The 14,145-nt window shown below is 39.1% G+C and overlaps 1 protein-coding gene across 1 annotated transcript; it reads right to left on the bottom strand.

Moving 5' to 3' along the window:
- Window positions 1-9,561: 9,561 nt before the first annotated feature.
- Window positions 9,562-13,515, bottom strand: LOC133306441 (uncharacterized). The gene is made up of 7 exons (XM_061506759.1): window positions 13,491-13,515; window positions 13,320-13,404; window positions 13,061-13,207; window positions 12,656-12,721; window positions 12,358-12,432; window positions 10,261-10,351; window positions 9,562-9,740 (listed from the first exon to the last, which is right to left on the bottom strand). Exons 1-6 carry the CDS (start codon window positions 13,513-13,515, stop codon window positions 10,342-10,344), a joined length of 408 nt encoding a protein of 135 aa, XP_061362743.1. The 3' UTR covers window positions 9,562-9,740; window positions 10,261-10,341.
- Between the last annotated feature and the right edge of the window lie 630 nt (window positions 13,516-14,145).

The following is a 14,145-nucleotide window of genomic DNA, read 5'->3' as shown; positions in this document are numbered from 1 at the left end:
TTATGTTATAAAAGTTATGATTATGTTTTAGTGGGAAAGAATTGGGTGTGAAACTTTGATTAGATGATGAATCTTGGTTGTTTTGGATTTACGAAATGAAAATGAGCATTTGTATGTATATAAAAAAATTAGAGAAAAATCATATACCTTTCTCTCTATGTTTCGGCCTTAATAGGGTCCATTGTGCAAATTTTAGTTGATGTATTAAGAGGGTTTATTGTGTTGGAGTAAGTATGAAATTAGGAAGAAGGCCTAAAAGGAAAAATCCTATAAATACTTGCCCTTATGCTTCGGCCTTGGGGGCTTTAGAGAAGCTTGTCATGACAAAATTAATTGAGACTTGATGAACATATATATTTATGTATGTGTAGTTGCTAATTAAAGGAAGAAAGAATAATTAAAAAGAAAAGAACCCTTTTGCCTATTGTCCTTGTGGAGTTCGACCTATAGGGTGGCTTAGGAATATATTTTGTTACATTTTATTTTAATAAAATGTGTTGTAATGTATTGTATAAAATCGATGAGTAAAGAAATGAAATGGCTTGAATAAGGGTTGAAAAATACATTGAGTTCCTAAAGGTAGGTTCACAGCCTTTTAGAGAAAATGGCATGAATTATGTTGAAAATTCTCAAGTGAACACTTGATTAAATTAAGGAAATCCTAACGAGTATAAGGTGGTCTAGACTTGTGTATTGGCATAGCATTGGCAAAAACATAAAGAAACGAAAAGAAGCGATAAAATGTATGCCTTATGTGAAAGCTAGGCATGATGGCATTTTATTAAATTGTATTTGTGGTCTTGCTCTAGGTGTACCTAGGGACTGAAAAGGATCAAAATCTCTTGAAGATATAAAAGTAACTTGTGTCACAAGTAAGCAGATTGATAAAGCTTCAAGAGGTAAGCTCTATGTTTAAGGAGTCTTTTCCTGCTTGAGTGCTCCACCATGGTTAGTGAACTATGGTTGGACTGTATGACTGTTATTTAGATGCTTTGTATAGATGCATTCATATAAAGTTATTTGATAACATGATATGTTTTGTTCTGATATGACTTCTGTAATATGATTTCTGTAACAATCTCTGACCATTGATTGTATAGTACCCTGATGTCCGCTTTGGGGTCCTCCCTCGGGACTAATGGTGTACGCCTCTGATATGTCTGGTTCTGCTTTGGGGTCCTCCCTCGGGAACACGTGCGTTGATTTCCAATTGGGGTCCTCCCTTGGGAATGACGGCGCACATCTCTGATATGTCTGGTTCCGCTTTGGGGTCCTCCCTCGGGAACACGTGCATTGATTTCCGCTTGTGGTCCTCCCTTGGGAATGACGGCGCACATCTCTGATATGATATGGATATATGCTCTGTTCTGTTATGATATATGTTATATGCTGTATTCGTATACTCTGTATCTGACTTTCATGCAGGAGTGAGCCAGGGGTATGGAGAATTCTCTATAAACCTGGAGCTTATTGAGATTTGTAATCTCACCCCTCGTTGGGGACATATTTTCAGGTGCCCAGATTCCCGGTGAGTCCTCACTAGGCAGGGACGCGACACGTGGCTGAGGCAGTTGACGGATCGGATTTTGAGTGGCTGTAGGCTACTACTTTTTGGAAGTATATTCATGTCGTTTTGTATTTCCGCCTTTGATGGATCATGACATTGATCCTTTATTTTGTATATGGCATGTATATGTTTTGTACATGTCTGTCAGTTTGATGTGTAACACCCCGTTCTAGAACCGGATTGTTATCATTGCGTACGGCATTAAGCGCAGTTACAATCACATTGGTTCAATTAAAAAATCGGATAAATTTTTCCTTTTTAAACAAGCCGATTCAAATAACCAAGTGCGTGATCATAACTATATATACTTCGCGGAATAGTGGGACTAAACTTAATATTATATTCCCATTCTACTTGACAATACGTCGTTAAATGTCTTCATCACTTTAATTATCAAATTAATTCTAAACTCCTTTTATGATTCCCATCTTCTACTATGTTATAGTATTTTTCCTTAGCTACGCGTGGGTTCAAACCGCGCTCAAATCGGAGCACCGTAGCCAAAGTTATGCATTTTCTAAGAAAAGGGTGCGAAACCTCCAGAACCCTCGCGCCCGTAGCGTGAGATCCACGCCCAGAGCGTGGGAAAACAGAAAGTTGGCGCCCCAAGCGTGGGAGTGGCGCCCTCAGCGTGGATGCTACTGTCTGATCTCATAATTTGGCGCCCCAAGCATGAATCTGGCGCCCCAGGCGCCATCCACAGGGTTGGGTGACCCAAAACAAGGTCATTTAACCTACCTATGGTTTTCCACTCATAACTTAGGCTATACTCACTCAAATTACACCATTTTTGTCTCTATGGAAAGCTAAGAGAAATGTCTACAACTTCTATAGAGACATCAAAGTCCAATTTCATCACATTGGGTATGAAAATTGGTCAACCGGACAGGATGTATTTGTTTTCTCAACATTTCCCAATTTAAACAAAAGGTACCTAATTGATTCTCAGCCCAACCAATTCAATAACTCAATACATAACAAGCATGCATATATTGAATTTCAAGTAGGCATCATTTACAGTACATATACATTACGAATCATGGAACTTAGCTTACAAAACACTATGATCATTCCCTTGGCTCCCATCAACAAAAGAGATGACCAAAGGCATGAGCATAGGCTAAGTCCATTCCAATATACAAATCATCAATCTATCATTGCCTATTAATTACAATTCTATACATGTGAGCTACAAAACAACATGTATAATCTCAAAAATGCAACACTTCATGCATATGCTAATCCAGATATGGCCACTTGCCACCAGAGGCTCCTGCAGCATCCTTACCTGAAAGGGGGTCCCCACAACACGGGGTGAGATATACGAATATATCCAGTAAACCAGGGGTCCTTGGAGCATCTCTCCACCCCACAGTTCCATATCAGTGTAATAGCAATAACAATAATAATGCAATAAATACATATCTATGCAAAGTGCAATACATCTCCAGGAGAAATCCCTCGAGCTCTCAAGCTGTCCTAAGGAAACTCAGATGCAAATAGTCCTACTGGCCAGCTAACTACCAAGTATGATTTATGCATCGTCATGCCACATACCAACATAGGGAAACACCATCCTATGTCACACCAAATGCATACACATACGTATAACAAAGCATTACACTATTTTATTGCATTTATATACACTATAATCACCACTACCCTTTCAGATCTTGGTGGAACAATCAAAGGAATTACACCCAAGGTCCGAAGGCTTACCTCAATGCTTCAGTCAACCTTTGTTCACCACCAACAGGTTCCACAGTCAGTCAGTTACAATACTTCACTTCTCAAACAAAACCTACATAAGGTTTAATGCAATCAACACATATTGCATCTAATAACTTCTCATAGCTATCAACCAAGCTATATAATTCATACCAAACATAAGCATGAACTCACCTATCCAATGGAGCTAATCAAGCTCCATAGCTTGCTCCAATGGTTGATCACTCACAGTTGGTCCAAATGTCTCAATCCTAGACATCACAAGGACACAATCATCAATCAACCATATCAAACCATTGATCTTAATTGCAAGAAAACTCTTCAACAAGCATGATAATCTTGCAATAAACCAAGTATAGTCAATTAACTAACTAGGCTCATTTTTACCGATTAAATTACATTCCTAGCATTTTCCATAACATGCTCTAAGTTCCATTCTTCCTAGAACATAGCTAACTTAACAACATTCCATCAAAACCCTAAAACATTATTCATAAACCCTAACTCATGCAATTTCAAGGAATCATGAGGTTCAAGGGTTAGAATCTTACCACCAATGGTCACACAACCAAGGATTGATGGCTTCTCAAGCTTCAATGGAGGTTGAAGCACTCAAAACCCCAAATTTCACCAAATGGGCGAATTTTTGAGAGTCAATATTTCACCACACAAAGCTCCCCACTAAGAACTAAGCTTGGATTATGAAAGAGGGGAAGATTTAGAGTGGTTTAGGCTTTTGAATCACTCCAATCGGTGGAGGATTTCTCTCCCTAGGTTTCTCTCTCTCTTTTCCTCTCCTTCCTCTTCTTCTCTTCCTTCTTCTTCTTCTTTCTGGCGTCGACGGGTTTCTGGGGGGTTTGGGTTCTATTTCTCTTTTTGTCACTTAACATATGTTAAGTGGTAATATGTGGGTATTAGTTCGTCTATCTATTTAACTCTAATAATTACCAAACTTTACCCAAAAGTCTGGAATATTATTCTAGGAATATTACTATTTTTATTTTTATATTTTGGGCACTTTCGCCAGTACCCATTTATACCCCTTAATTTTCACTGAGTACACTTTTTAATTCCAAAGTGACTCAGATTTATTTAATTAAGCCTCATACTTAATTTTACTCACTAAAACATGCTTAATTATTTAATTACATGTAATTTGCTAATTACTTAGGTTAGGGCTATTATATGATGCATGTACATTTGAGTATTCAGGAACGTTATATGATGATGTAGTATTCAGATAGGTTTATGTTTGATGGCATGCTGTTAGATATAGTGGCACGAAGCCATGTTATGCATGCGCCCATGTATGTGTATTTGATTATATTTGGATATCTGGTATTTCTGAATTGATATGTTGTATAAACTGTTTATCAGGAAATGCTTCTGAGTGGGATTGGAAAATCCCCAGTTGTTCGATTTATAGAGGAAACTCTGCCCGATTTTCGTTTACGCCGAGTAAGAATTAAGTTAGAAAAAGAAAAAGTTAGCTCATATTTTCGTAAGTTAAGTCTTCCGCTGTATCTGTTTATATCATGTGTATGTTAATTGAACCGGCTCGAGACGGGGATGTTACAAGTCTCTTGCAGAAATTAACAAATTCACACCATTGTTATTACACTGATATGGAATTGTGGGGTGGAGAGATGCTCCAAGGACCCCTGGTTTACTGGATATATTCGTATATCTCACCCCGTGTTGTGGGGACCCCCTTTCAGGTAAGGATGCTGCAGGAGCCTCTGGTGGCAAGTGGCCATATCTGGATTAGCATATGCATGCAATGTTGCATTTCTTTTGAGATTATACATGTTGTTTAGGTAGCTCACATGTATAGAATTGTAATTAATAGGCAATGATAGATTTATGATTTGTATAGTGGAATGGACTTAGCCTATGATCATGCCTCTGGTCATCTCTTTTGTTGATGGGAGCCAAGGGAATGATCATAGTGTTTTGTAAGCTAAGTTCCATGATTTGTAATGAATATGTACTGTAAATGATGCCTGCTTGAAATTCAATATATGCATGCTTGTTATGTATTGAGTTATTGAATTGATTGGGCTGAGAATCAATTAGGTACCTTTTGTTTAAATTGGGAAACGTTGAGAAAACAAAGGTTATGCTGCCCAAATTCTAGCTAAATCTCATGATGAGAGGTGGGATAAGTGCTAGGATTAAGTTTTGAGACATGAACCATTGGGGTTTGGAATGGGGATACATTTTCCCTAGACTTGGACTTGTAAAATTAGGAAATGGAATTTCCTGGCAGCGCGCTTTAGCGCCTTGAAGCGCGCTTTAGCGCCCTGCTGCCCCTGTGAAAGCCAATGCATTCGGCCTCCTCGCGCTGGAGCGCCCTGAGTGGGGACTTAAGCGCCCAGGGTTGCGCGCTTGAGCGCCCTGGTCCGCGCTTGAGCGCCCTTAGCCGCTGAAGGAGGGGATGCTTCTGCCTCTGCGCGCTAAAATGTCCCAAATGGGGGCTTAAGCGCCCAGGATAGCGCGCTTGAGCGCCCTGGTGCGCGCTTAAGCGCCCATTTATACTGAAAAACCTGATGCTTCCTCCCTCCGTGCGCTTAAGCGCCCAGGTGGAGGCTTTAGCGCCCGATAACGCGCGCTTGAGCGCCCGGTAGCGCGCTGAAGCGCGCGGGGCCTGTGACCAACACTCTCTTGTGTGGCTTCCAATTGTTATAACTTGGGCTACAGTGCTCTGATTCGAGCGCGGTTTGAAGCCACGCATAGCTAATGAAGAGATCTACGATATAGTAGAAGTTGTGAAATAAATAAGAAGTAAATTAATGGGTTAAAAATGAAATAAAAATATGATGTTAAGCTTGATTTATCTGATTCCGCAAATTAATATGGTTATGATCACGAAATTGGGTATTATAAATTCGGCATGTTTTAAAATGAAAAATTTATCCGGATTTTAATTGAGCCAATGTGATTGTAACTGCGCTTAATATCATAATGCAATGTTAACAAACCGGTTCTAGAACGGGGCGTTACATTTTATGGTATCAGAGCAGTTCTGTAGGGAATAATTGTTAGCTATTGTTGAGTATGCTTAGTGTTTGATGCTTTATAGTTGTTTTAGTGCTCTTTATGATTATTGCATTTGTGATCACTAAGTGTGGGCCTGATCAACTCACTTCTTTGTGTAACATGTGTAGTGACATGACGAGGCACCGAAACAACCCCGGACCATCAAACACCGATGCTCAGCCAGAACCTGTTTTGGCTGCTCTTGTTAGCCCCAGAAGTGGTCGTGGGGCAACCGGTGGTCAACCTGAACCTGTGACGGCTACTATGGTCGATATGCAAAGGGAATTGGTGGCTAGTCGGCATGCCAATGAAATTTTGATGAAGACTAATGAGGATACGCGGACTGCCATGGCAGCAATGATGACTGAGTTGAGGACGTTGAGGGGTCCTAGGCCTATGAACCGGCAACCCACTCCTCCTCCTCACACTGCTACGCCTTCTCCACCTCCTTCACAAGAAGAGGGTGTAGCGGGTAACAATGAAGGTGAGGGTAGTCACCATTCTGGAAGTCGTAGTCATCACATCGAGGTTCGTCAACCTCGAGTTGAGAATGTCGGTGACCATGAAGTGGAGGAAAGAAGATTGATGGCTTTCCAAAAATACAAACCTCCTTCTTTTAAGGGAGGATATGAGCCAATGGCGGCTGCGAAATGGCTCCAAGCGATGGAGAAAATCTTCAGGGTGATGAGATGCCCTGACGCAATGAAGTTAATCTACTCCGTGTACATGCTGGAAGAAGAAGCGGAGGATTGGTGGACTAATACCGTACAGCCCCTAGAAGCTGAAGGCCGGGAAATCACCTGGCGGTTGTTCGAGACATTGTTCTTGGATAACTATTTTCCTAGAGAGGCTAGGGAACATAAGCAGAATGAGTACAACGATCTCAAGCAAGGGTCGATGTCTATTGACCAATACTTTGCAAAATTCAATGAGTTGGTGAAATACGCCAACTATGGGCGAGCCTTACCCACTCCGGCTGAAATGACCTCCAAGTTCCAATGGGGTCTTAATGAGAAGATGTCTCGGAAGATGTCAAATTGTGACATCCGAGAGTTCAGTCGATTTGTAAATCAGTGCAGGAAGGTAGAAGAAGTGTACAAGGTGTCCCAAACCAAGAAGTCCTCTGAGGCCCAGGCACCTAACGCCAATAAAGCAACAGGCTCAGGTTATTGGAAGAACATAAAGATGCAAGGCAAGAAGCTGAATGCGAATAGGCCCTTTGACTTGTTCAAAAAGCCCGGGACTCAGAAGAAGTTTGTTGATAGAGGACCTCCTCCCAAGTGCAAGGGATGTGGCAAGGAGCATAGAGGTCCATGTGCTACCGGTGAAGTGATCTGTTTTAAATGTGGAAGATCTGGTCACTATTCCAGGCAGTGTCCTCAGAATGAAGCGAGGACTATGGCAGTTCAAGCTACTGCTGTTCCTGTCTCTGTTGTTCCACCTATGCTAGAGTCTCAGACGGTTGGTAGAGTATATACCATGGACCGTCAACAATCGGAGAAGGCTCCGAATCTAGTGAAAGGTACAATTTATATCGATAATATGGATGTTGAAGTGTTGTTTGATTCAGGAGTTATACACTCCTGTATGTCTGATTTTATGGCCGTTGGGCTAAATCTGCAAATGTACGACATTCGCCCTCCAATGAAAGTGGTTACTGTTACTGGAGAGGAGTGTTATACATCTGTGTTGTGTAAAGACGTTGAGTTCAAATATGAAGGCCGAGATTATGTGCTGGATTTTATTTGTTTACCTATGATCAGCCTTCAAGTTATCTTGGGTATGGACTGGTTGTCAAATAACTGTGCTATGATAGACTGCTGTGGTAAAAGGATTGTGCTTGATGCTGATGATTCTGCTACTAGTTCTTCCCCATATCTATCTGTGTTGCAGGTTAGAAAGGCTTTGAGAGCCGGGGCATTGGGATATGTCTTTGTGGGGGGTTTAGTAGGCGGAAGTCATGAAGAGATTGGCACTATTTCCGTGGTGAAGGAGTTTGTGGATGTGTTTCCAGATGAAATTCCGCAACTTCCGCCTCATAGAGAGATTGAGTTCACGATTGATCTATTTCCTGGTGTGGGGCCTATCTCTCTGGCTCCGTATCGGATGTCACCACCGGAATTAGCCGAGTTAAAGAAGCATATTGAGGAGCTTTCGGCTAAGCAGTTTATCAGGCCAAGTGTGTCCCCGTGGGGAGCACCAATTATATTTGTTAAGAAAAAGGACGGTAGCATGAGATTGTGCACTGATTACCGTCAGTTGAATAAGTTACCATTAAGAACAAGTATCATCTCCCTCGTATAGATGATTTGCTTGATCAGTTGAGGGGTGCTTGTGTCTTCTCAAAGATTGATTTGAGGTCGGGTTATCATCAAATCCGAATTAGGCAGGAAGATATTCCGAAGACTTCCTTCCGATCTAGATATGGACATTATGAGTATCAAGTAATTCCATTTGGACTCACTAATGCTCCGGCGGTGTTTATGGATTACATGAATCGCATATTTAAGCCGTTTCTGGATCAATTCGTGATTGTGTTTATTGATGATATCCTGATATATTCCAAGAGTAAGGAAGAGCATGAAGGTCACTTGAGAACTGTGTTGCAAATTCTCAGAGAGAAACAGTTATATGCAAAGCCTTCTAAATGTGAATTTTGGCTTTCTCAAGTACAATTTTTGGGTCACGTTATCTCTGCTGATGGAGTGGCGGTTGATCCTAGCAAGATAGAGGCAGTTGTTGATTGGGAGAGACCCAAGACAGTAACAGAAATAAGGAGTTTTCTGGGTTTGGCTGGTTATTACCGGAGATTCATTAAAGAATTTTCGGCTATGGTTTTGCCATTGACCCGTTTGACCCGGAAGGATACTCCTTTTGTTTGGACGCAGGAATGTGAAGAATGCTTTCAGAGCCTTAAGGAGAAATTGACGACACCTCCGGTGTTATTACTTCCCGACCCGGAAGGTGAATTTGAGTTATACAGCGATGCTTCTAAAAAGGGACTGGGTTGTGTGCTGATGCAGGATAGGCGAGTGGTAGCGTATGCATCAAGGCATGCAAATATAATCAGATACCCATCCATGGGCGCATGCATAACTTGGCTCAGTGCCGCTAATCTAACAACATGCAATCCAATACATAAACATAACTGAATACTACATCTTCATATAACGTGCCTGAATACCCAAATGTACATGCATCAAAGTGACAGACATGTACAAAACATATACAGGCCATATACAAAATAAAGGATCAATATCATGATCCATCAAATGCGGAAATACTAAAAGACATCAAACACTCCAAAAAAGGTAGTAGCCTACAGCCACTCAAAATCTGATCTGTCAACTGCCTCAGCCACGTGTCGTGTCCCTGCCTAGTGAGGACTCACCGGGAATCTGGGCACCTGAAAATATGTCCCCAAAGAGGGGTGAGATTACAAATCTCCATAAGCTCCAGGTTTATAGAGAATTCTCCATACCCCTGGCTCACTCCTGCACGAAAGTCAGATACAGAGTATACAAATACAACATATAGCAGATATCATAACAGAACAGAGCATATATCCGTATCATATCAGAGGCGTGCGCCGTCATTCCCAAGGGAGGACCCCAAGCGAAAATCAACGCACGTGTTCCCGAGGGAGGACCCCAAAGCGGAACCAGACATAACAGAGGCGTACATCATCAGTCCCGAGGGAGGACCCCAAAGCGGACGTCCGGGTACTATACAATCAATGGCCAGAGATTGTTACAGAAATCATATTACAGAAGTCATATCAGAGCAAAACATATCATGTTATCAAATAACTCTATATGAATGCATCTATACAAAGCATCTAAATAACAATCATACAGTCCAACCATAGTTCACTAACCATGGTGGAGCACTCAAGCAGGAAAAGACTCCTTAAACATAGAGCTTACCTCTTGAAGCTTTACCAATATCCTTACTTGTTGCACAAGTTACTTATATATCTTCAAGAGATTCTGATTCCTTTTTAGTCCCTAGGTACACCTAGAGCAAGAATCCACAAATACCAATTAATAAAATGCCATCATGCCTAGCTTTCACATAAGGCATACATTTTATCGCTTCTTTTCATTTCTTTGCATTTTTGCCAATCCTATGCCAATACACAAGTCTAGACCTCTTTATAACCGTTGGTGTTCTTTAATTTAATCACCCATTCCCTTAGGAATTTTCAACATAAATCATGCTATTTTTCTTCAAAACTCATCACTTTTATACAATTTAATACAACACATTTTATTTAAAATAAAATGTACAAATATATCCCTAAATACCCTATAGGTCGAATCCTATAAGGGAATTTCCAAAGATTCATCTCTTTTACAATACATTTTCTTTACTTCCTTACAACTTGCAAACACCTAGGCATGCATCCACTAGGTCCCTATTTTGAGTTTAGACACCAAGTCCTTTTCACTTAGGCATTCTTACTAACTCATCCACTTTCACTCATTTTCAACACATTATACCTTCATAACACATAATATAATTTTTTTCCACAAGACCCCTACTCCCACCATGAAGGCCGAACCTAGGAGGAAAAATACAATAGGGCTTTTCAATTATTTTATCACATTTGGATGCTTACTCAACACTATAACTTCCTAAACAACAATAATCCATCATAATTTTCACATTCTATACTACTTTATTTCCTACCCAACCATGCTCATGACTTTCAAAACATTATTCACAATAATAAAGCCATAGGGTTAGAGTTTTGTTACCTCCAATGAACTACCCAAAGCCTAGAAGGCCTTCACCAAGCAAAGCTCCCTCCAAAAATCCATTTTTTCTTCTTGGTGAATAGTAGCTCGAATTTGGGGGAGAGAATAACTCTTCACACACTCAACAATAGCTCAAATTGATGGGTGGAATGGGTTCATTGGGTGGTTTACAAGCAATCTCATGTGGTGGACTTTGTGTTTTGGTTTAAAATTGATGGAGAAATCAAGCAAAATCAAACCAAAACCCTAACCCCCCCCCCCCCTAGGTGATGAAGAGCTCGGGTTTTTGAGGGAAGGGAGGAGAGAGAAATTGAGGTGAATAGTGATCTTAAGTCACTTAAGGTCCTTATAAGCACATGTGACTTTTAACAGATGTTTTTCTTTCGCGTATGTTCACTTAACTAACCCGGAACTAATTTAAAGCTACGGACTTATTTTTATTTTTCTGAATACATTTACATTCATTTTTATTTCCTAAGGAACAATATTCGTAATTCACAGTATGGTTTCTGCACCGTTTTTGACGAAATGCTCTGTGAACCACTAACTGTACTTTATTTATTTTTGAAACTTAACACTTATAAACTTATCATTTTCTTGGGCCTATATTGACTTGCTTGGCATATATTGGACTTTCTTATTCTTATTTCATCATTTATTTGCTTCTGGGCTCTACCGGTTGCTTAAACAGCAGTACAAAATACGCGGTAGAAACACTATTCACGAGATTTTCACGGAAAGTGCCAGACTATACAATTTTTCATTCTAAACTCATATTTGACGTCAGAATTGTCAAATTATGTCTCTAAAATCATTTTTAATCATTTAAGCTCTACCGGTTAATTCACCAAAATTGCAAATTCTCCGGCAGAACGCACTGTTCATACATAGTCATGATTACAGTCAAAATACTCGAAATCGCTCACTGAATCTAATTATGGCATTTAAATCCTTAAATTAAATCTCTAATTAAAATTTACCATTTAGGGTCATTATAAGAGGCAAGTAGTAAGAGAATATGCAATCACACAGCAATTATGCCTAACAGAAAATTCAGTTCTAAAAAAACATTAAAAGGGATAAGCAAGTGGCCTAAATAAGTTTTTGTGTCTCTCAAAAGAGTTCAAATTATATTAGCTTTGACTCTGTTACCTCAGTCAAGGGATAAGGATATTGTGATCGAGCAATGTAAATTATATTGAAATAAAGAATTTTGTTAATATAAATTACACACGTGATCAGCAAACTCAAATTGGTGCATACCTTTGATCATTGTTTTTGTCAGCTTCAGTGATTCGTGGTGCTGGCACATAGCCAATCTGATAATCACCTTTCCCCCTGGAACTAACATGATTTTCACATAAGACTGGATGAAAACAAGGATCTATCTGTATTTTGCCAGTTGTGTTACTCTTAAATCAGATGGATGCATGCATGTGAGAAAAGAGAAAGAGATAAAGAGGTGAAAAAAAAATAGGAAACATTTTTATCATTGCATCACAATCTTTGCCAAATAACCAAAAATAAATAAAAGTATAGACATACTCTTATCCACTTATACCTTGCATCAGATTTGTCTAGAAATTCATCAGGATATCTGCGTTGATATTGCTGTCGCCATCGAATCCTAACCATCCAAACCGGGGGGAAATGTATTTTAGTTACTTAGTTAGTATAATAGGAACAACAACCAGAATATCAGTAAGAGAATGGAACACACAACACAGCAGATAAAAAGAACAACAATCACCGTTAAAACAGGTTCTTCAAGTTTACGAAGCAAATATTAATAGGAAGAAAGCGTTGATATTAAATATCATACAATTTGGGAAAACAAGATTTCACTGAAAGACAAACATAAGACTGTGAAGCACAAGAATCCAAACAGAGCATAAGATCGAAGTGAACGAAAGTAGAGAGAGAGAGAGAGAGAGAGAGAGAGAGAGAGAGAGAGAGAGAGAGTTACGAGAATTCTTGAAAAGCATAAAAAGTTGGATCAATTTTGGGAATGACGACAGGTAGTCTTTCAAAGAGGACGGAAGCAACAATATTGTCAGAGACAGAAGTGCTTGTGCTGAATCCTCGCCGAATCAATGACATCTTCATTTTCATACTGAATGTACGCAAAAACATCGAATTCTCAAAAAGAAACAAAACAAAAACATCGAAAAAGATAAAAAGAGAGAGACAAAAGCCCAATTTTCAATTGGGTTGCACCGCCACACCTCAACAAAAATGGCTTGTTGGGGGCGGGGACCCAACGGGTTAGCCCCTTTTTCCGGGTTAACGGGTTACGATCAACGCACCAGTCTGAGTAATAAAGAAATAAAATAAATAAAAAGTTTGAGAAATTAAATTAGACATAAATCAAGGTATTAAAATAATATAATACATACAGTTAGACAAAAATAAAGAAGCCATGTTTACAAATTCTGAAGCTCATAACCAATTCAAATTGTTGACTAACTTTATGACAATATTGCTCGCAACTTGAAAAAGCAAAATTTTAGTTTACTAGAAATGCATTATTTTAAGACTTACGTAAATTAATGTCACGTTTTTTATAGCGATTTTAATTATATTTTTGAAGTGAGTCGAACTCCTAAATATTTCACAAACTTTAACTTTTTAAATCGATTATAAAACTAATTTCGAGTCAAGACTTAATTAGATCGTCCCTTCTTAGTTAATATCACATCTCTCATATTACATTGTCATCATATTATTTAGTAGGGAAAATGTTTTTTTAAGTATAAATTCATTTTTTTTTAATTAAAATTACTTTGATAGTTCTTATTTAAAACAATAAAATGGGAAAAAAATTAATCAAAACAATAAAGTGGGAAAAGATATAAGACATGTTTTTTTTTTGGAAAGGATATAAGACATGTTTAAAACAATAGATGCATATTCCATTTAATTAACACGAGTAAGTAATAAGACATGTTTTTCTTAGATGGAGATATAAATACAAAAATATTATAATCCCTTAATCAGACCTTACCCATTTTAATCCTTACTTCCTAGTGACGAGAGGAGACTGGACTAAAC

This window comes from Gastrolobium bilobum, unplaced genomic scaffold (genome assembly GCF_033153095.1).
Source record: "Gastrolobium bilobum isolate Gb01-03AN ecotype WA unplaced genomic scaffold, APGP_CSIRO_Gbil_v1 utg7194, whole genome shotgun sequence".
NCBI lineage: Eukaryota > Viridiplantae > Streptophyta > Magnoliopsida > Fabales > Fabaceae > Gastrolobium > Gastrolobium bilobum.
This window is presented reverse-complemented; position numbering and strand designations above follow the sequence as displayed.

Bases quoted from the DNA above. Each gene is read 5' to 3' on its own strand.
- LOC133306441 (XM_061506759.1), bottom strand. From the start codon at position 13,515: ATGGCTTCTTTATTTTTGTCTAACT. The intron at 13,208-13,319 runs GTGTGGCGGTGC...GCGTACATTCAG, and splicing joins AACAAGCCATTTTTGTTGAG to TATGAAAATGAAGATGTCAT. The intron at 12,433-12,655 runs GTATAAGTGGAT...TGTTAGTTCCAG, and splicing joins CTAGACAAATCTGATGCAAG to GGGGAAAGGTGATTATCAGA.